Raw genomic sequence first — 20,622 nt, forward strand, 5'->3', positions numbered from 1 at the left:
TACAAAATTTAGCTCTAATAAATGCGCTTAAGCCCCTGCCCACCGTCGGATTAGGAACACACCGCTCTAGAGACACGCGACCAAAGCCTATGAGTATCCTCCGCGGACTGACTAGCATTTTTGCCATGGATTTCAACAAGAACAGGAGAAAAGGAGAATTGGAAGCCAATAGGCGATCTAGCCAGGCGAAGACTGCAGGCTTTAATCTAGGTGTGAATCCTGACAGCCGCCAGTTTCCATCCCACCCAAAAGGTGGGAAACCGCTTCCTTCTCTCTTCGAGGCGACCCGTGTCACCGGGAGGCATCCACTCAAAGCCGAGCTCTTATGATCTCTGCACAATGGGCTGCTTCCACATTTCCAAAATTAGACATTGTTCGCTCGCTTGCATTATTTTTGTCACGTGAGAGAAGGTGATCAATTTTCAGTAGACATTTACACACACACTTAGACGTCTTTTCTCAGAGTGAGCCCATTGAATTCAGTGGGACTTATTTCCAAGTAAATCAGCCTAAGGTTTCTATAGAAACTTTAGTGTCCCTATTGCAATCTTCTTGTTTGCATGTTTATTCGTATCTGGTGTATCAGTCCATAATAATAGGGGCAATATCAAGGAGATATGTATCACTCTCATAGCTGACATTTCTGTGGAAATCTGCTAGGTCCTTATTTTACTTTGCTTTGAGGGAATCGCGTTTCAACTCCTAAATTTATTTATTTATTTAACTCTCCAGGGTCAACCACTTTTTAAATGAAAAGCAACTTTTTGAAATGAAGGCTCATACTCCTTCTTGAGAGACCAATTAGCGTAGAAACCTAGGTTGTTTTAACCCTTTGTCCTAACCATAGAAAGAACAGAGCCTTCTAGAGAAGTTCTCCTGACCTTCGGCGAATCCTGTTGAAATGAATGGGAGTTCCGCGCTTCTGTTTCCCCTTGATCCGAGCTATTCTTACGCATTCTTTTCAGAGCTGCTCTTTCTAAGGCGAACTTTTCCGAATTAAGTCTCATCGCCATCCACAATCTCATACTTTGATCTCAGGCCGGCATGGACACTGTTTGGAATGAACCCACCACAACAACCACCTATTTTCTTTGAAGTTGCTTGCCATTTAAGCAAACTTTGGGTCCCCGCTTCAAATAGCCAATAATTCCTACGCTGCGTCTTAACTGATCTGTGGATTTGGACTGCAGATCGCGACAACTCAGATCCCTCTTCACGCACACACACACACACACACACACACACACACACACACACACACTCACCCGAGATTTAACACACAAAACTAGGCTCGCAAGTATGTCAAAAACATCTTTCCTCCTAGCCATTCCCTCCAGTCACCGTTTATTTCCATTGCAATCCGAATGAAAATATAAATTGGGGATGTGGAAACTTTAAGAAAGGATTTTAAATATATGATAAATAATAACAGTATTAATAATAATGCCCTGCCGAGAGATGTTCGAAATTGCGACTTGGTAAAATACACCAGTGAGTTAAATTTGGTGCCTTCATTGTTTGAAATGGCAGATTAAGCAATTGAAGGTAGGGAGATATAACCAGCCTAGTTTAATGGAGGAAGGGAAGTTTTTCTTAATTAAATTGTGGTTGCTATACTTCCGGTTAATAATAATAATACCAAGAGCTTCTGCTACAGGAACTTCTTCTACTTGAGGTTGTGGAAGAAGCGGGCTGGGGGAGCGAGGCGAGGCGATTATGCCTAAGGAGCGTCGAGAGACAAGTACAAGGAGAACGAAATGCGAGAGACAAGTACAAGGAAGATGAACAAAAGCTCAGTTCCAAACTCAAAGGCAGCGAATAAAAATGAGAAGGGGGGAGAGAGAGAGTGGGGTGTGTGTGGTGGCGTGGAAGGCAACGGGAGAACTGAAGGTGAACCAGGAAGGAGAGGCAGAAAGCGGCTCGGCTTTAATTTGCAGACCAGTGATTGCGTGAAGAGTTGAGTTCTGCTCCCTGTCACTTAATCTCTTCCCTTGGCGGCTTGTTAGCGTTTGGCAGGCGCACGGTCTCTGTGCTGAGAATACTCTTGCAGCCGACACATTAAAGAGGGAAAGAAAGAAAAAGAAAGAAAGAAAAAGAAAGAAGGAAGGAAGGAAGGAAGGAAGGAAGGAAGGAAGGAAGGAAGGAAGGAAGGAAGGAAGGAAGGAAGGAAGGAAGGAAGGAAGGAAGGAAGGAAGGAAGGAAGGAAGGAAGGAAGGTGGTGAAGAAAACCAGCACCTTCCGCTACATTATACATCACTTTCTAATTTCGCCGGTGTGGTCACAATTCAGAAACTGACAACGCGACGCTGTTCTTTTAAAGGACAAATAGCTTTGACCCTTCTGGGCTTCCCTCTGGCAATTTCGCTCGCCAGCCCCCTCCCTTTACGCACACACACACACACATGCCCCGCCCCACCCCATCTCAGTTGGCAAGACACAAAAGATCGCACCTTCCCCCTTTCCTTTCAGAGTAAAAGGTGGGTGGGTGGGGTGGGGGGATCTCTCCGGAAAGCCAGCATGGAGCTGGAGCTGGAGAAAGAAAAAGGCACACCGAAAATGTATAGCGAGTTCTGCTGAGTTTTGTTGGTGTTTTTCTGAAGCCAATTAGCCTAATAATGATGATGCTGATAGTCAGAAATAACGGGGATGACACTCTGACATGGCAAATCCAACAAAGGCCCTTCACTTTCTCTTTTTAATCTGGCAAATAATAAACCTTTACTTTCATCAGGCATACATTATTCGTTAGGATCCACAATTTCTTCCTTTCAAGTATTTCCCTTTTTAGTCACATACAAGGTTATGCATAAGCTATCGATGCCGCAGTTAGTGGGCATCCTGCCCTCTTAGGCTGGAGAAAAAAGTCCTTCGGAGACCAAAGTTCTCGATTATTTCCCCCTGTGGTGCAAAAATCACATCTTCCTTCCGCCATCGTAGACGCGTCACTTGGCAAAGTCGTCCCCCGCCCGCCCACCAATCAGTTGCAACTCTGGTACTTTTTCCACAGAGAAGAAGGAAACAGAAATCCTTCCGTTTTTGTTTCGTTTTTGTTAGAATTTTATTTCACAGTTCCGTTCCCTTCCTCTGTCAGAGTTCCATTGGCGTCCACTGCCCGCAATTAAATAAACACGCTATGGAAGTTCTTTGACCGGCTGGGGTGAGGGAGGGTGTCTCTGGACAAGAGTTGAGGGGTGGGGTGGGGTGGGGTGAGGTCGGGTGGGGTAGGGGAGAGCAGAGAAACCTGAGACGAAGCTTTTTATCTGGTCAAAGGGACTTCTTCCCGCTGATCCAAGGAGACCGAGGAGGCCTTGCTCAGCACCGAGGGCGTGAAGGTGAGGAACGAGTCAGTCCTGGTGGTGGCGGAGCAGCTAAAGTCCGAAGCCGAAGGCCTTTGAGGCAGCCCGTTGGCCTGGCTCCCGTGGCAAGCCAGGCACGAGCAAGGGCTCCCTCCGGCGCCGCTCAGTCCGTGCGTTGGGCCGGCGTAGAGGGAAGGGTGTCTGAAGGCGCACAGAAGTTCTGGTCTGGGGTAGGGGTGAGAGAGGACCCGGAAGGTGTCCAGAGGTCTCAGGGGGGAGCTGAAGGGGGCGGCGGCCGCAGCAGAAGCCGAGGTGGCCCCCAGGCCCATATGGGAGTAGTAAGGGAGCGGCAGGTGTGACGGGAACGGGTAGGGCAGGTTGCCGGTGGCCGCCGCGTGGCTCATCATGTAGGTGTAGAAAGCCGGGTCTGCCGGGTGGGGCCAAGTCATGGCCAAGCGCTGCCTCTTGTCCTTCATCCGTCGGTTCTGGAACCACACCTGGCAGAGAGACAGACAGAAGAACCACAGGAAGCTCTTACAATTCCCGCAAGAAGACGGAGCAAGACCGCGATCTTCACGCGCGCCCTGTTTTTGCTCTGGAGGGAGGCTGCAGGCTTAAGCAAGCTCACTTGGCCTCAGAGAACTCTGTGCGGTCAGAGTTCCGGCCCAACGGGTCTGGGGTTGCAGCAGGAACCTATTAAACTCCTGGCTTGTCTAACTGGGCCTGGGGTTGTGTGTTGACCAATGGACAAAAGGACAACAATAAAACCTAGAGCCTCGGTGGTATTTAGCAATCCACCAAAGGCCTCGGGAGTTTTGTTGCAACACAGCACTATCGTTTCATCTCACAATATTAACTGGTTTTCAGCATCCACTTGCTGAATCGCCCTTCCAACGCGGGGGGGGGGCAGGTAGCCCCCTTGGCATTCCCCGACGTATATATTTAAATATAAATGAAATGAAAAGTGTGCGTGTGGGGTGTCTGTGAGCTTGGTCAACTACATCCAATGATGGAGTTTCACAGTGACTATTATTATTTTTACTACAGTGCTATTATCGTTGCTACAGAACTGCCTTCCTGCCGCATTCCCGTCTGCCTCTGCTATCCTGCCCGCTTTTCAGCCTTTGCAACATGCACCCAGTATATGAGGAGACGGGTGCAAGCCACATCCGCTGAAATTGAAAGGAACTCACTGCTTCCAGATGAAACCAACTTGTATCCTTGACAGCCTTCGGGTGTGAAATTTCTTTTGTGCCAGTAGCTGCGTCCGCAAATAGTCTGCCATCCTTAGACTGTGCAGTGCTTATAAATTGAAACAGACGCACAGACTCCCCAGGAGCTATGAGATGAAGGAAGGGGAAGGGCGCAGCGAAATCCTGCGGCTGTTTGCACTGACGGAAGTCCCATCGACTTCAAAGGAGCTTAGTCCCAAATAAGTGTGCATAGAATGCAGCCTTAGATTTTCTTCTGGGTTTTCCTTGTTCTGGAGACAACCTGGTCCACAAGATATCCAAGGCGCAGCAGTGCTTCCATCCTATTTAATCCCACTCAAGTCAGATCCCATTCTGTACGCATTTACTTGGGAGTAAGCGCCATTTGTTTCAGTTGCCAAAGTTGGAAGCAACCATTTTACTCGGGGAGGAGGGGAACCCTAAAGGATCAGTAGCCTAACAGCTCCACGGGGGACCAACTTTGAAACATCTCGAAGTCGTAAGCAAGGTTACTCGCGAGTTGGGGACGTTTCAGTCGACCGACCGTGGTTAAAAGCTGCTTTTGGATTAACTTCAGTGGACTCCGAAATAAGTGGTGCGTAAACTGCAATGCTGTGCACACTTATAGAAGCTTTCGTCTACACACCGTTGAACTCAATGGAACTTACTTCTGAGCAGGCGTGTATAGATCGGACCGCGCTGTCGGAGTTGCACCTCTCCCAAAAGTACACAGAAATAAGCCCATTGAGTAAAGAACGCGAGCAGGTTTCAGTGAAACTGACAAGCTACTAATGCGGATTGGGATCTCCACTCTGCACGCATGGAAAGGGTGAAAGGGGTAATCGCTCTGCCTTAAAAGCTCTTGAATGGCAGCTCCAATAAACTGCCATCGGACTTAAATCAGCTCAGGGGAGCCTTGGCCGGAAGGCCACCGCAGGGGAACTTTACTGCTTGGCTGTAAGCAAGCGTGGGGCGTCTCGGCCGTTGGGCAGACTGTACATGCGTGACATTGTGCTGGAACCTTGAGATCCCCGCTTGCGATCCTACCTTGATGGTGGTTTCTGGGAGGTTTAAGGCGGCCGCCAGTTCGCACCTCCTGGGCCTGGAGACGTAGTTCTCCCGGTAGAACTCCTTCTCCAGCCGAGCTATCTGCTCCCGGGTGAAGGCCGTGCGGTACCGGCGCATTTGATCGCTGGCGCTGCAGGCCAGCGATCCTTGAGAGCCCCCTCCGCCGCTGCCCCCGCTGCCTTTCGGGGGGTCCCCTCCGCTGCTGGGGCTGCCCGCTGAAGTCTCCGAGCAGTGTCCTGCAAGGGCAAGTCGAGAGGAAGACATCGAGAGAGAGAGAAAGGCAGCGGGGCCCTGCCAACCTGTGTTCCCCCCCCCCGCTTAATTTCAGTTTGTCCACTTTCTCCCCGCCCCCCCCCCAGTTTGGAGCCCCTGAGAACTGGGGCTGGATGCCTACGAACACAAACTAGCCCATATTTAGTAACCGCATAACTGGAGAGATCCGAAAGACTAGTTAGATCAACAGCCTAGTTACCTTATTAGGATTTAAATAGATGGGCAGCCCAGTTCCAGACACCTTTACTCAGGAGTAACTCCTCAGTCAGCAAGACTCTATGGGGAGTATTATCTCCTGGGGCCGCGCACTTACTTTGAGGGTAAGTAGGACTGAACACGTGGGGTTTTCTTTTGAGCGAATATACCTGGGCTCGGGTTGACTGACTGGCTTTAAGTGTACATTAGGCTTACTTGGAAACAGTGTCATGGAACCATGGAAGGCCCCTTGAAATTAGTAAAAATTATTATTATTATTATTATTATTATTATTATTATTATTATTATTATTATTCCAAAGCAGGTGTTTAGGTATGACTACCCAAAGTATTTAGCTCCTGGGTGGCAATCTGGTTCCTTTCTCTTTTTTGTGTTAAGGGTGCAATCCTCTTCCCCACTTACCCGAGAGTAAGCCCTACTGGCTACAATAGGGCCTTATTTGGAGCAAACATGCCTAGGATCGCTCTGCGCATTGAGGTTTACTCCTCCGGTAAAACTCGCTGAAAGCCAATCGCATTTCCTTTTGTGTTTAGGATCTGGATTACAAGGCCGCATTCCCGAGCGCGCGCACACACTGACATAATTTACACTGAAAAGCGCTGGCCAAACGGTGCCGCTATACCCGGATACGTTTGTTGGTGGTTATTATTATTATTATTATTATTTAATCGGGATTGACATCGCATTGGACAGAAGCCAGAAAAGGTTTCTGATGGTAATCCCAGATGTTATTTAGATCTAAGGAATGCACACCGGCTTCCACGCAAACGCTTCAGCATCCCTAGTCACTGGGAATGGGGCAGAAAGAAGCAGAAAGAAAGGAGAGCTTTTTTCTTTGGCTCATTTTCCCAGCACCTGCAGTGGGAAATAACTGGGAGGAGGGAAATAAGTATCAAAGAGGCCTCGTTCAAAGCCTACTGCTTTAAAAAAAAATCCTACTATTGGAGTAGCATGTGAAATCCCCCAAATCATCTGCTGAAGTAGGTTGTAGTTACACTACAGTTTGTGCTATAATAAATCTGTTCGACGTCTAGGTGCCTCTTTATTGTTGTTGTTGTTGTTTGGCCTGCGACAAACCAAGGAGGATGGCCATCTAGAGAGGCTCTAGAAAGGGTCCACACCACACACAGAGACACACAGAGACCTGAAAGGAACAAATCCCTCAGGACAGTGATCACAGGGGAATGAACTTTCAATACAACGTAGACAGGATAAAGACGTTAAGAGACCTCTCTGACACCACCAGGTGATGTTTCCCTTCTCTGCAATACAAAGGAGATCCTCCAAAGGCTATGGGGGTCATTTGCGTCCATCTCTGAGGCCTGTTGTCTCTGTGCGCAGAGGGAAGTGCTAGCCAAGGCGATAGCCACCCTCCCCTCCATTTGTTGGCCTCTGATAAGCGTCCTTTGCCATACATGACCATAACTGGCAAGTGAGATGGCGGAGTCACCTTTCTTGTGTAATGGCCCCAACCTTCTCCCCGCAACAACAACAAAAACACCCTTCTTCCTTCTGGCAATGGAGATGAAAGAAACCTCCTGGGCCAAACCAGAGCTCTCCCTCATTCCAACACTTTCCCAGAAGATATTTAGGGCTCTGGGGCTGAGGGGGTGGAGTGGGGGGTGCGAGTGATGGTGGGAGGGGGTGGCGAGAAAGAGTGCGTGGTCTCGGCCTCTGTGTGTGTGCGCGCGCTTGCTTGCTTTCAAATGCAGCCAGTTCTCATTGTGCCCTGAATAAGACCGAAGGCAATTAAAGCCCTGGGACCATTTCCGAGCTGGCGCCACCGAGACACGGAAGTGACAAGGCAATTGGGACATCGAACCAATGTGCAAAGAAAAGGACCTGAGTACTGGGCGCTGGGCAGCAGGGGCGTCAGCCGCTCCCCCCCCTTTACTGTCCTTTTTTCTTGCGGCTGCTTCGGGGCTCCCGCAGGCACGCTGCATCCCTGCCAGGGGAAAGGCGCGCGCCAGCAGCCCCAAAGAGCAACTTGCAAGCCTGGCCAGCAGGCGCGGGGTTTTTTCTTTTGATCTTGGCCAAATCCCGGAAAGTTCGCCTTCTTTCCTCCTTCCTTGGGGGTGGGAAACTGGGGAGCCCAGAGTACTATAATCCTGGGTAGGTGTGGGCGCAAGGGGGGGCGGGGAGGGGAGGGGGGTTTTGCTATGCCCTGGAACAGGAAAAGCTTCTGGGAGAATTCATTACAATAAAAGTCTGGGCTGCAGGAGGGAAATCTGCAAAGGTCATAATTCTCTGTTGCAGCGAGGATGCGATTTCATGTCCCCCATTAACACGTCGTTAGACTTCAAAGCGGGAGATGTGTGTGGGTTATTGCAGATGTCTCTCTGCGGGCAATTAGAGATACCAGGGGACCCCCAAGCCATGGCTCTACGGATCCTGGAAAAGGGAGAAGGTGTGGGGGTGTGGGGGGGAATCCAAACCGAGGCAGCAAACATCATCAAAGCCCCTGAGCCAGATCAGATGGTATATGGCAGGCTGCCTCCCCGACAGCCCCCCCACTAGCCCTTAAGCGCTTTGGGGATCGGGTTGGAAAGCAGAGACGCAGCCTGCTTTCCAGTACCAGGCGCTGACTTTCTGCTCCTAAGCTCCAGGGCAGATGGGATGGCCCGTCCTGGGATGCAGCCCGGCCGGCCTGAGCCCCAGGACCAGGGACTGGGAGGCGGGAGGAGAAAGGGAGGGGTTTGGGGTACCTTTGCCGTGCTGGTGGTATTCCGCGTTGCCCGTGGCGCAGTCCGGGGTGCAGCTGACCTCGATCTCCTCGTAGAAATCCGACTCTGTGTCCGAGCTGCTCTGCTGGCCTTTGGCGGCCAAGCGGTTGAGCGGGGGCTGCTGCCCGGCGGAGAGCAGCGCGGCTGCCGCGGACCGGCTCTCCGGGACCGTCCCTGTCGCCGGGAGCACTTCCACCTCCTCCTCCTCTTCCTCCTCCTCTTCATCCTCCTCTTCCACCCTTCCTCCTCCTCTTTCCCGGGAGGGTAAGGGTCCAGACCTAGGGCTGTGGCAGCCTCTATGAATCATCTTGTCCTGCGGCTCTGGACCGGGGCTTCCCACGGCCTCTGCCAAGCTGGGTGCCCTCTTGGCTACTGCCAGGGAGCCAAGTTGACCTCCTTCCAGAAACATCACCATCTCCTTCCTAGTTTCCATTGTGCTGGTCTTTTAAATAAAGTCCGGATTCTCCTCTCCCCCACCCCACCCCACCCCAAGCCCCATCCACCCTCTTGCGCCTTCTCTCCCTCTCTCTCCCCCCCCCCGGCCACCCCACCCCTTCTTCCCAGCAGACCCTCTCCTGCCAATGCAGAAAGAGAGAGAGAGAGAGGGAGCCGCGAGCGGTGGTGAGCCGGGGGGTGACCTTGTGATGCGAACGCTCCACTGTGCAGCGGCGGCTCTGGGAGGGATCTCACCATTGCCCTCTTCTTTCTAAAGCTGTCATCCCTTAATGGTGCAATCGTCATTACAGTACCTCTGGTGACGCCACTCACTTGATTGCCGGGGGATAAATAGAAACGTCTGCCGGCGAGGAAGATGAAAGGAAGAGCCGGAGAGAAGAGTTAAAGGGGAGGCGGGGTGGGGGTGGGGGTGGAGGGGGTCGGAGAAGGGAGGGGAGAGATGAGAGATGTACCAGGTGTAACAAGCGCTTGGGATGGATGCGAGAGGCAAGTGTGAAAAGGGAGATGTCGGATGAGATCCAACTGCAAAGCTGCGTTTCTTTTGAGTTCCTCAGTGGGAGAGTTAAGTAACCTTTCGATCCGATTTGAATACCTTTTTTATTTTATTTTTAGAGGGGGGAACTGCACCTTTGATCCACGACGGCTGAAACGTGCGAAGAAGACACACATTTCCCTCCTCTCTCATCCCCGGGAAATTCTTTATTTTATTCTTTACAGATCGGACGACTCGAAAGTTGTGCTTGCAAGATAAGGACCCATTCGTGAATATTAGGCCACTTGTTCTGATTAACATATGCCACCTACCCCGTTTATAAAACACTATTTGATTTCGAGTCATTCGGGCCATCTGGTTTGAACTCGAGAATTGGTGGCAATACTGATAGACAGGCAAGCAGTTTGATTGATGTCCTAAGTACTTTCCATTCTTATTGTCCTTAATGATAATTTATTTCAATCACTATCCTATATATAATTCTTTTTTTCCTCACCCTCCACAGGACCAGAAGATGCTTTGATAAGGTTCAACCCGACAGAAATAATCAAGCGGCAGCTTATTCAAATTTCAAGCGACAGAGCAGATATTTGTAGTGCACAGGCGGGCGGGCTTTAGGCTTTTTGAATCTACTTTGTTTGTTTGTTTTGCCAAGATCTACCAACCATAGCCATCTGCAAAAAAAAGAACCACACAAAAAACCCCCCACAGAATTATTGAACAAGGTGACTCTGACCCCTTTTATACAAAAGTCCCTGCCTCGCTAATTGTCTTCATTTCAATCCTTTAATTTGGATGACACAAGTCATATAGGTTGTTGCCATTAATACACAGCTGGGTGTCAGAAATTTTTGCTGATCTGCTGTAAATCAGAGATCTGCCAGTAGCTTCAGATCCACATTCTGTCTCCTTTTATAAAATATAATCAGGAATGTGTTGTGGACGTCGGTTTTTCTTGCATTTTTGTGCAGTCATTTAACATAAGTAACCTTTTCAATGTATCCCTCCTTTTTTGCAGTCAGAAAATCTGTTTGTTAAGTAATATCAAATGACCGCTAAACCATCCCTGGCAACTCTATTACCCTTCTTTTCAAAGAATGTTGGTTGCGCTGTAATGAACCTTCAATCAATGTTTCCAGTCTGGTAAAGAATTTATGGGCATTTTTGAGGGTTTTTGTAGAGAAGCAAAACAACAAAACGCACAAAGGCAAGTACACACTCTCTCCCCCTTAATAATTTCAAGAGAAAGGGTTGGGTTGAAGGAGCGTAAATGGGGATGGAAGGAGGGGGGGAGTGTAAACAAGTGAGAGGAAAAAATCTAGGATCTGTTTCCAGTACAAAGACCAGGGTATTATTTCTGAGGAGGACTAGAAAACCATGTTATGCTGAGGAACTCCATGGACAGAACCGCCGTAAGTAGCACATTTTACTTACTGTGGAAATGCTACGTTTTAATTACTCCAGATGCGTTCTTTGTTTCCATGCCTCCGTTCAGTAAATCTTCCTGAAATTATTAGACATTAAGCTCAACAATTTCGGTTCGTCTCTGAGTCACTAAGGTTTGGACAGCGCCCTTGTTGCAATCCTAAACGCACTCACCTGGGAAGGTGTCTTTAGGATCGGGGTGCCAGTTGCGCTGAAAGCTGACAGGCACTCATTCCGATTCTAAACACAAAGCGTCCTATTTAGCAGGATAGCAAGGTTTAAATGCGATTCGTTTGTTGTAAGTAGTTTGTGGATGGAACTGCGACTATAATCAGCCAGATCTCCGACATACTCAAGGCGAGAGGCTTAACACCTCTCTTAAATGTATTAAGGCCAAACAAAAGCCACATTCAAATAAATGCGAGGCTAAATACGTTTATTCGATAGTAAGTCTCTGTGTGTTTGAATGGGATTAAACTCCTTGTTAATTAATGACTTTTATAAGATTAAATGGGTCGTCAGAGGCATGTTCCATAGTTGATTATCCTCTGCGAACATTGTTGTAGTTGTTGTCGATTGAGAAAACTTGGGCAGCTTTAAGTCCTCCTTGGAGAAGTTAAGGGGGATGGAGAGGAAGAAAGTGCATCCTTTTCTCAAAATCAAGAGAACTGAAACCGCTGTTGATCTGGGGTACCATCGGGGGAGGAGGGGTCTTCTACTACGGGGGGCCTCCGCCCCTCCAGTCACACGCGGGAGGAAGTTAGTGATGAGCAGTTGACTTTTTAACGCCCACCATGGGAAACAAGGAAAGAGTGGGAAAACACACAGAGAGGGAGGGAGGGAAAGAGAGAGCTCCAGATCTCCTCCCTTAAGCTGGGTCTTCCGTGTCACATCCAAAGCAAGGAAGCACGAAAGGATCATGGAAAGTCCCTTCCCGTAAACAGCTTAAGAGAGTCTTTAAACTGCTGGGAGAAAGGAGTTAATTCAGAGCCTAATAATTTCCCGGGGCAGGGGGTTGTTGGCAAACTGACAGGTTATTTTGTCTGTGGCGAGTTGGCACCGGCTTTGCTTGAGAAGGGAGGAGTTTTCATACTGACCAGACAGGAGGTTCCCCTCCTTTTCCTCCTAGGGCGTATACTCAATTAGACCCGGATTTGTTAACACCCTTTAGTCAATGAATGGGTGGTAGTGGTAGTCAAAGGGGAACATCAAGTGATCTATTTTTTTTCACCCCTACTTTAAATCCGCATTAGTCACGGTTTAAATCCGCCTCCAGTCATAGCCAAAAATTAAAGAGTAGGAGTTATTCCGTGTTTGTTAACACGGAACAGAAGAGCGAGGGTTCTGTGTGGCTTCTCAGTCGGGGCTTTTGAGAGAGTAGAAGGTTTTCCACACTCTTTCTAAAGAGGCTGATTGCTTAGCTCCTCTGTGACAGCATCCCGCCTTATCCGGGATAGAGGCGCTCCATGTTACAATAAGGGTACCGTAAGAAGAACAGTAACACCACGTGGGATAAATTCAGACGAACCTCCCTGCCCCCCAGCGCTGATTATCTCCTGACTGGTGGGCGACTGAGATGAAGAGAGAGAGAGACAGCCCTATACCAATCTCGGTCCAGCCCCGCGAATGTAAATTGCGCGGCTGGCTGCTTTGAAATGTGGGAAGGGAAATGCTTCCTTGCTTTTTCAAAGCCTTCCCATCAGTGGGCGATGCCTGCGACAGAATACCTTTGGCGGGTCGTCTTCAAACCGGTAGTGTAATTGCAGGCAACAGGAAGCAATGAGAGGGAGGCGAGTCTCGGAAGAGGCCCTTAAACTGGCAGTCCTATCCTTCTCCAGCAGCAACACCCCCCCCTCACTGGGCCATTAGTGGGATGATCCTAACCAGATCTGCTCCCTGACCCCGGCGGATTTACGTTATATAGTGAGATTAAGTGATCTGATAAGCCTCCTGAACCACAGAGCCTACCTTGAAACCTGAAGGCCGACTAGAAATGTTTGTCGAAACGAAAGTGCCTGGTCACTGCGCGTTAAAGACTGGGGCAGATCAAATCCCCGGCAGACCTTGACCCGAGTCCAGGCTAAACGCTGATGCCAAAGAGCCCCACTGAGAAGCTATGAATGATCTGTTAAGCGTGGGATCAGGATCTCAAGCGGTTATTCTTCACTTTGAAATTGGGTCGTGACTTCTCTCTCTCCTGCTGTACAATCCCATAGGGTGTCTACACTCAGCACTCGTCCTCGTTGAGCTCGTGGGGATCTTCACGCAAGGAAGCGCCTACAGGGCTGCAGCCTAGATCCCTTTCTGTCTACCACCTCTCTCTAGTAAGTCCCTAAGCTTCGCCATTTGAAGCCGCCCTTCACATCACACTGATGATCCATCCAAAGTGAAAGTAAACGAGATTAAGAACTTCCTTTTGTGTTTGGTGCGTACAGTGGTACCTCGGGTTAAGTGCTTAATTCGTTCCAGAGGTCTGTTCTTAACCTGAAACTGTTCTTAACCTGAAGCACCACTTTAGCTAATGGGGCCTCCTGCTGCTGCTGCGCCGCCGGAGCACAATTTCTGTTCTTATCCTGAAGCAAAGTTCTTAACCTGAAGCACTATTTCTGGGTTAGCTGAGTGTGTAACCTGAAGCGTATGTAACCCGAGGTACCACTGTATCTAAATAGGAAATATATATCTATTTATTCAGTTCATTCATTGTAGTTGTATCCAACCCGTTCTCCAGTAAGTTCGGGAGAGTGTGCATTGAGATGGTTGGCTGTGCTGTCTTCCTTCCTTTTTGCCAGGATCACGCCCACCACAGTTCTCTGAGGTTCGTTAGTGAAATTTAGTGAGTGCCTCCGGGTATTATTCATCTCCTCTGGATCTTGAAAACACACACACACATTCAGATGAAACACCCAGGTGTAAAGTGCCCCACTTCAAAGGTCCAGAACAGTCTGCTGCGTCACCCCGGAGCAAATCCTTCAAAGACGACCAGCGCCCTCAGTCAAAATGAATGACAACCCAACAGCCACGTGTCATCCTAAACACCACCTATTTATTACAGAAAATTGCATGGAAAGGCAAATATAATATGCAGAATATAGAATATGTTTTAAACGGTTCTCTTTCTATCCTTTTTTAAATCTTCCTTGACTCTTGGAAAGGCGCCATAAAAAGATTTAAATAAATAATTTGTTTCTTCAGCGTTCTAGGAATCTGCACAAGGAAGAAGGCTGGACTGCTGGAGTGATATTTTTGTTGCCGAACCTGTAGATCAATGTTAAAAACACTTAATAAAATAGCCTTTGGAAAATGCAAGTTTGAATATATTTCATTTGTGTGTATTGTGTTATTGAGAATTCCCAAGAGACCCAAACTTGTCAAATAATAATGTTCACTATGCTGAATCATCAGTAACTAATTTTGGATTTTCCTATCTCAGTCCCCTCCCCCCACATTTCAAACACAACAAATACAAATGTTAACAAAAAGGCTCTACTGTCTCTGATCCAACCCACAAAACGTCAAAGAGCTTGATTTGAAAGAGAATCAGATTTAGCAAAGCAGAAAGCCTAATTTGTTAATGGACGCTATTAACTATAATGACGTAATTATCGCTGTTTTATTAAGTCTATTTTTACGACAGTGTTAGAGTTGAAACGCTGCAATGAGGGAAATAATCGGAGCATTTATTCTCCAGCTCTCTAGAAAGTCAACTCTGCAAATGTTTTTGAGACAACGTGAACCTGGAAAAGGCAATATGTGCATATATGTGCGCATATATTTTCGGTATTTGGCTATAAAATGGACAGAACAATTTGTGTATTATTCACAACATCACATTTGGTTCTTTAACTCACAGTCGAAAACAAATGGTTTTTAAAAAAATAATAATGACAGATGCAGGAAGCAATTCAAACCATATTAAATAGCAGAAGGGGAGAAGAGACTGAGCGGTAGCTGCAATGATGAAAAAAAAATGCAAACACCACTTTATTATTAACATTTATTTATATAGCGCCATCTATGTACGTGTCTCTGCACACAATTAAAGTAAGAATTTCCACACCAGGGGCATAGAATCTAAACACATAAGGAGACTTCTAGGATTCATCTTGGTAGGCAAAGAGGAGGTGCTTCATGTTATTACTCTTACATACAGAGTATCTTGCCATTTTTCAAGTTAATCCAATCCAAGTCTGCCAACAGGATGATTGCAACGAAGTCAGATTGAGAAGAGTCCTGTTACCCCTCCAATATTCAGTCTGAAAGTGCACTGTCTCCGAAGGCTGTCGCGCCCGAGGGCTATAGGAGACAGCACAGTAGAAATCTGGGCATCCGCTTCTGTTTATATGCAGTAAATAAATATACACACAAACTCATTTCAAACTGCTCAAGTGCATTGTTGTAGTTAGTTTAATCTCACTGACTAATTTTACCCTGACTGGCTAAAATCTAGGCACTGTATTTTGGATTAGCAACAATCTGAACAGTTGGGAAGTCTATAAATCACTATAAAAGCAATCTATCCAAACTCTGGCACTTTTAAATGCAATGGGTAGAGCAATTCTGTGGATGCCTAGAACCACTGCGTTCACCCCTAGGAATCTATCTATAAGACTGCAATTTAAAAGCAGTGCGACAAACAATTTTTTTTTTATTTTGGCTGGTTCCGACTTCCTCATTAAAAAAAAAAAGCAAAAGCAGCAACCTGTCCTGTCTTTTAAATAAAAGAAATTACTGAGTTCTTCCTTAAAATTGAGCATCAACACTGTAACTCTCCAGTGTTTCGAAAGGATGCCTAAATAAGGCAGAGGGGAAAAGCTGGACCTCGTGTGCCTTTCACGTAATTGTTTGCACCGTCTGCCAGCTTTTACTGCAAAGTCGTAGGTATCTTCCCAGATGCATTTGGGAGTAACAAATATTAATATACACTGTAATAGCGATGAAGCAAATCTGAACAATGGAAGGGTTAATTAGACCTGGGCGGGGTATGTAAAACCAGATTCTTTTGGCTGTGGTTATAAATCACTGCTATGACCTTTTCCTTACTTCATTTTGAAAGTGCCTCCAAATTATGGGGTCATGTAGAACAGAACAGGTTATTTCCTCATTGCGTCCTTCCTTCCTTCCTTCTTTACATCTCTTGCACACCTTTATATCGTGCCTTATGTATCTTCCGACCTGCCTACATATATGTCTGAAAGAGATGCAAAGACTGAAGGACCGATCGACCCACCTACACCAAAGGAAGAGGTTGCGCGCACGTAGTCTATAAGCAAAACAAACGTCCCGAAAGTATGTTAAGTCACTGTCATATTTATTAACAAAGTATGTTAAGTCCTTGTCATATTTATTATATTAGAATGTTAGCTCCCCAAAATCTAATCCCAATAACCATTTCCCATGCGATAAAATAGGCGGTGGACGTAATTTACAAAGCTGGAGTCCTTAGTAAAAGACAATCTCGTTCATTCCACGTTTGGTGGAAGCCATGCGAATAACCTCCATAAATTCCCCAGTGCTCTTTCTGCGATTTTGTACACGCACATTTTCATTGCAATTCACATGACGTCTGCACTGAATCATATCGGAAAGGAGAAGGGTGTCTGCATTAGTGAAAATGGTGCCTAATTTTCAGAGTTGCTGCTGCGGATCGGGGGACACGCACAAGGCAAATATTAACTGTATATCATTCCAATTCTTTCGTTGTCTAGATCTCTAACCAACTAACTGGTCTAAAAACGAGTTCAGCCGGAGTGCTTGGATTTAATTCAGCTCCAGTGAAGCCAGTGGAAATAATTAGTCTGGTTTATATTTGGTTTAAGGTTCATTGGCGGGCATAATTAATTTACCGGTGTGTATCTATCTGATCGACTTCTCAATTGGTCCATATTTGGACAACTTCTTGATTCTGAAGGCCATTTGATCCGATGTCAGTAATTAGTTTATTTCAACTGATAAATTAAAGCAAACCGGATTCAAGCCAATGGTTCCTGGGTCAGTCAGTTAATAGGCGCAGGCTGCATGTCCAGCACAGCGCCCTTCAAATGGAGTTGAACAGATCTCAGCTTTTAATCAAAAGAAATCAAGGGATTTCCTCCCGCAGTTCTTCTTCTGCTAGATAAAACAGCCCCCATTTCCTCACACCATGGACGTGCTTTAGCAGAGACAGCCTTCCCCGTCGAGGTTTCTGATGGAAGGAAATAACAACATAACAACATCGTTAATGCAGACGGTGGTTGCTGGCGAGGGCGTGGCGCAGGGCATCTGAGGTCAAATCTCTAGTACCAGCTCGATTTGACCCAAGAGATAAGCATCGCTTGTTGAAGGCAGCAGGGAGAGCTTCGCCTTTGATTGGGATGGATGGTCCTGGGCTCGGCCCAGTTCCGCCAGACTAGTGTAGAGGGCTTTGAAAGCCCCGAGGGCCGTATCATAAGGTGGCTCTGGGGTGGAAACGGGCAATGTGTCATTAAAGGAAAGAAAGAGCTTTAAAAAGAGAGAGATAATGGTCAGGGTGTCCAGACTGCAGCTTAGTCGGTCTCTTTCATGTCCCATCCTCTGTTCCTGCACCAGTTCCATTGGGGCACCAGGAATCCCATCCTAAATACATACTGCTTAGAAAAGCAAATCCCATAGAGGACTTGCTCTTAAGTAAACAGGGCTCCCAGTTCTATCCTAAGAAACAAAAGAAGGAGCTTAAACTGGACCTTGATGCTAAGCAGCACGTTCCTCTTTCCACATACTATTATTAGAAGCCATAGTCTTCCATTCATGGAAGATTTAGGGGGATACCAATGGCTTTCTTGTCCCAATTGTTTCTGATATGCTGCCATCAATGGATCATACTGTTGTCCTGGGGTTATTGTTAGGGATGCTGGGACTGGTCTATATTCCAGGTTGTAAACAGGTTGCATGGATTTTGCACAAAGTAATGATACAGATTATAATACAGATTAGACTTCACTGCGTAAGTCTCATCAGTGGATGGCTTTGAAGTGTAAATGATACAAAATACTATCTCTTGTACTTGATTTGCGATGGCCAAGCCCTCGTGCTGATGTTTTAGTCCTGGGGCTATGTGCCTCTGGGAAGTTGCATTTCTAAATTTGTATTCTCCTCTTCCACCCAAAAAAGCCCAGGGTGACAAAACCCAGAGGGTTGTTTCCAGAGCTAGCCATACTCAGAGTAGACCCATTGAAACGAAGGAATGTGACTAACTAAAATCTATTAATTTCAGTGGGTCTAATCTGAGTAGACCTTAGCCGGATACAGTTCAGAAGTACTAAGTATGTGTAATCTTAAATATGTATATAATGTATGGTTTTCTTGACTGGCATGATTCAGTTGCATTGTCTAGTACAGGAATAGAGAACTTGGACCCAAATCCCTGCAATCGCAGCTACCATGGCTATTGGCAAAGGATGATGAGAGTTATAATTTGGTAGCATCAGAAAGGCCACAGGTTCCCCATCCATGCACTAGCCAATGCAATTAAAGTAAAGCCCAGGATACAAAACAAATCATCTGTAGTGCTAATAAATATATGAAGGCTGTCCAGTCAGTGTCCCAAGAGTCTTCAGCCTTCCCCCAAACTGATACTCTCCAAATGGGAGGCTAATGGGAGTTGAAGTCCTAAACATGTGAAGGGCACCAGATTGGAGAAGGCTGGTAAAATTCACTAAATTGGTGAGAGCTAACTTGGAGTGGCACAGCCCAGAAAAGGCATCACCCCTTGATTGAAAAACTGGGCCATAAGAAGTCCAACAATTGTTCTAATAGAAACGCCTCACTAATCTTTTCCTGAAAAAAATCAAGAAAGGGAGATTTCAGTAAAGGGTGATATGCCATAATGAAGCTCAATTTTTCAAACAGCAGCAGAAAGGAACATAAGGATGTCTGTCTGTTTGCTCTTTTACATCTGCCTAGCCAAGGCACTTACCCATTCACATGAAAAACCATGTCAGGTGAGAATGGTAGATTACTTTGCATAAATAAACTCCTTCAGTACATTAAACCTAGAGTCTGTGGGATGTAAAACACAGGAGCAGTCAATTACAACATTCCTAGAGTATACATGTTAAGACATGGGGAGGGATGTCCATCCAGCCAGCAGGTAAACTTCCTGGGACAGACTTCCTCCGCATGTGACCAGAGGTGGGTGTGGCCTCACCTGTGCAGGTAATGATAAAAGCACAGGGCAGGGGCAGCCATATCTCTCTTGCCTCTCTCTCTGCCATCTTCCTTCAAAGAAGCAACATCTAAAGATGCCCTCTTGGCTCCCAGCCAAGAGAGGAGAAAGGGACTATCTTCCTATAAGATAGATTCTAAATGTATTTTACCTTTTTAAGCCTGTCTGCCTTCTGGGATCCTATTGTGAACAGAACGTGAGTAAATTCTCTTTATACTTTTATGAAAGACTGTGTTGTGTCTTGTATTTTAAGAGGGAACAAAGGGGAAATTACCAGAGTAATTATTATAGAGGTTCTAGCAAACCTGAGCACACGTTACCGTTGCAAACTTAAAAAGGGGAATGTCTTATTCTGCTGATATTTTGGGAACTTGTTAGCACAAGTTGGATAAGGATATAATCTCACAATATATCCTCTCCTGCATCCCTGAACATTCCCACAGAGTCTATCTTGTTTTCTTCAGTGACCAACAAGAAACACGGTACAGAAAGGGCAAAAGTAGGGCAATAAGGGATTGTTCCATCTCAACTCTATTCAGTCACAGAGGAAACACTTTAGTGGAAGATCTTCTAGCCTATCAAAAGTTTTCGTGGTCTATTTTGGCTCATAATGTAGGGAAATGTGGGAGGTCATATGGATCAATGAGACAGAGTATACAGTTCTGGTCAAAAAGGATATTAAAAAGGCAACCAAAATGATCAAGAGGATGGAGGAAGTCCCCAAAAAGGAAAGGATTCCACATTTGGGGTTTTGTAACTTAGGAAAAGTAAGAGGTGACATGATAAAAAAAAATTAAAAGTATGCATGGAATGAAGAAAGTGGATAGAGAAAAGTTTTCCTTCCTCTTTCATAATACTATAACCAATGACGCTGAATGTTGAGAGATCCGGGACAGATAAAATAAAGTACTTCTTCATGCAGCACTTAGTTCAGTTATGGAACTCACTCTGACAGGTGGCAGTAATGGCCACCAAGTTGGATGGCTTTAAAAGAGGGTTGGACAAATTCACAGGGGAGACGGCTATCAATGGCTACTAGCCATGATGGCTATGGTCTTCCTCCATAGAGGCAATAAAGGTGCAAACCACAAAAGGGGAGAGTGCAGTTGTCCTTGGGCCCTGCTTGCAGCTTTCCCATAGTCATCTGGTTGGCCACTGAGAGAACAGGATAATGGACTAGAAGGGACACTGAGTCAAGCCAGCAGGCTCTTTTATATTCTTACTGTTCACCTAGTCCAGCACCTTTTTTCACAGTGACCAACCAGATGCCTCTGAAAATCCA

At 46.6% G+C, this 20,622-nt stretch overlaps 1 protein-coding gene across 1 annotated transcript; it reads right to left on the reverse strand.

The window, feature by feature from the left end:
- Window positions 1–2,702: 2,702 nt before the first annotated feature.
- EVX1 (even-skipped homeobox 1) lies at window positions 2,703–9,257 on the reverse strand. The gene is made up of 3 exons (XM_081883538.1): window positions 8,770–9,257; window positions 5,555–5,811; window positions 2,703–3,793 (listed from the first exon to the last, which is right to left on the reverse strand). Exons 1-3 carry the CDS (start codon window positions 9,218–9,220, stop codon window positions 3,257–3,259), a joined length of 1,245 nt encoding a protein of 414 aa, XP_081739664.1. The 5' UTR covers window positions 9,221–9,257; the 3' UTR covers window positions 2,703–3,256.
- Between the last annotated feature and the right edge of the window lie 11,365 nt (window positions 9,258–20,622).

The sequence above is a fragment of the Podarcis melisellensis genome (assembly GCF_964234715.1).
Source record: "Podarcis melisellensis genome assembly, chromosome: 12".
In the NCBI taxonomy this organism is placed as follows: domain Eukaryota; kingdom Metazoa; phylum Chordata; class Lepidosauria; order Squamata; family Lacertidae; genus Podarcis; species Podarcis melisellensis.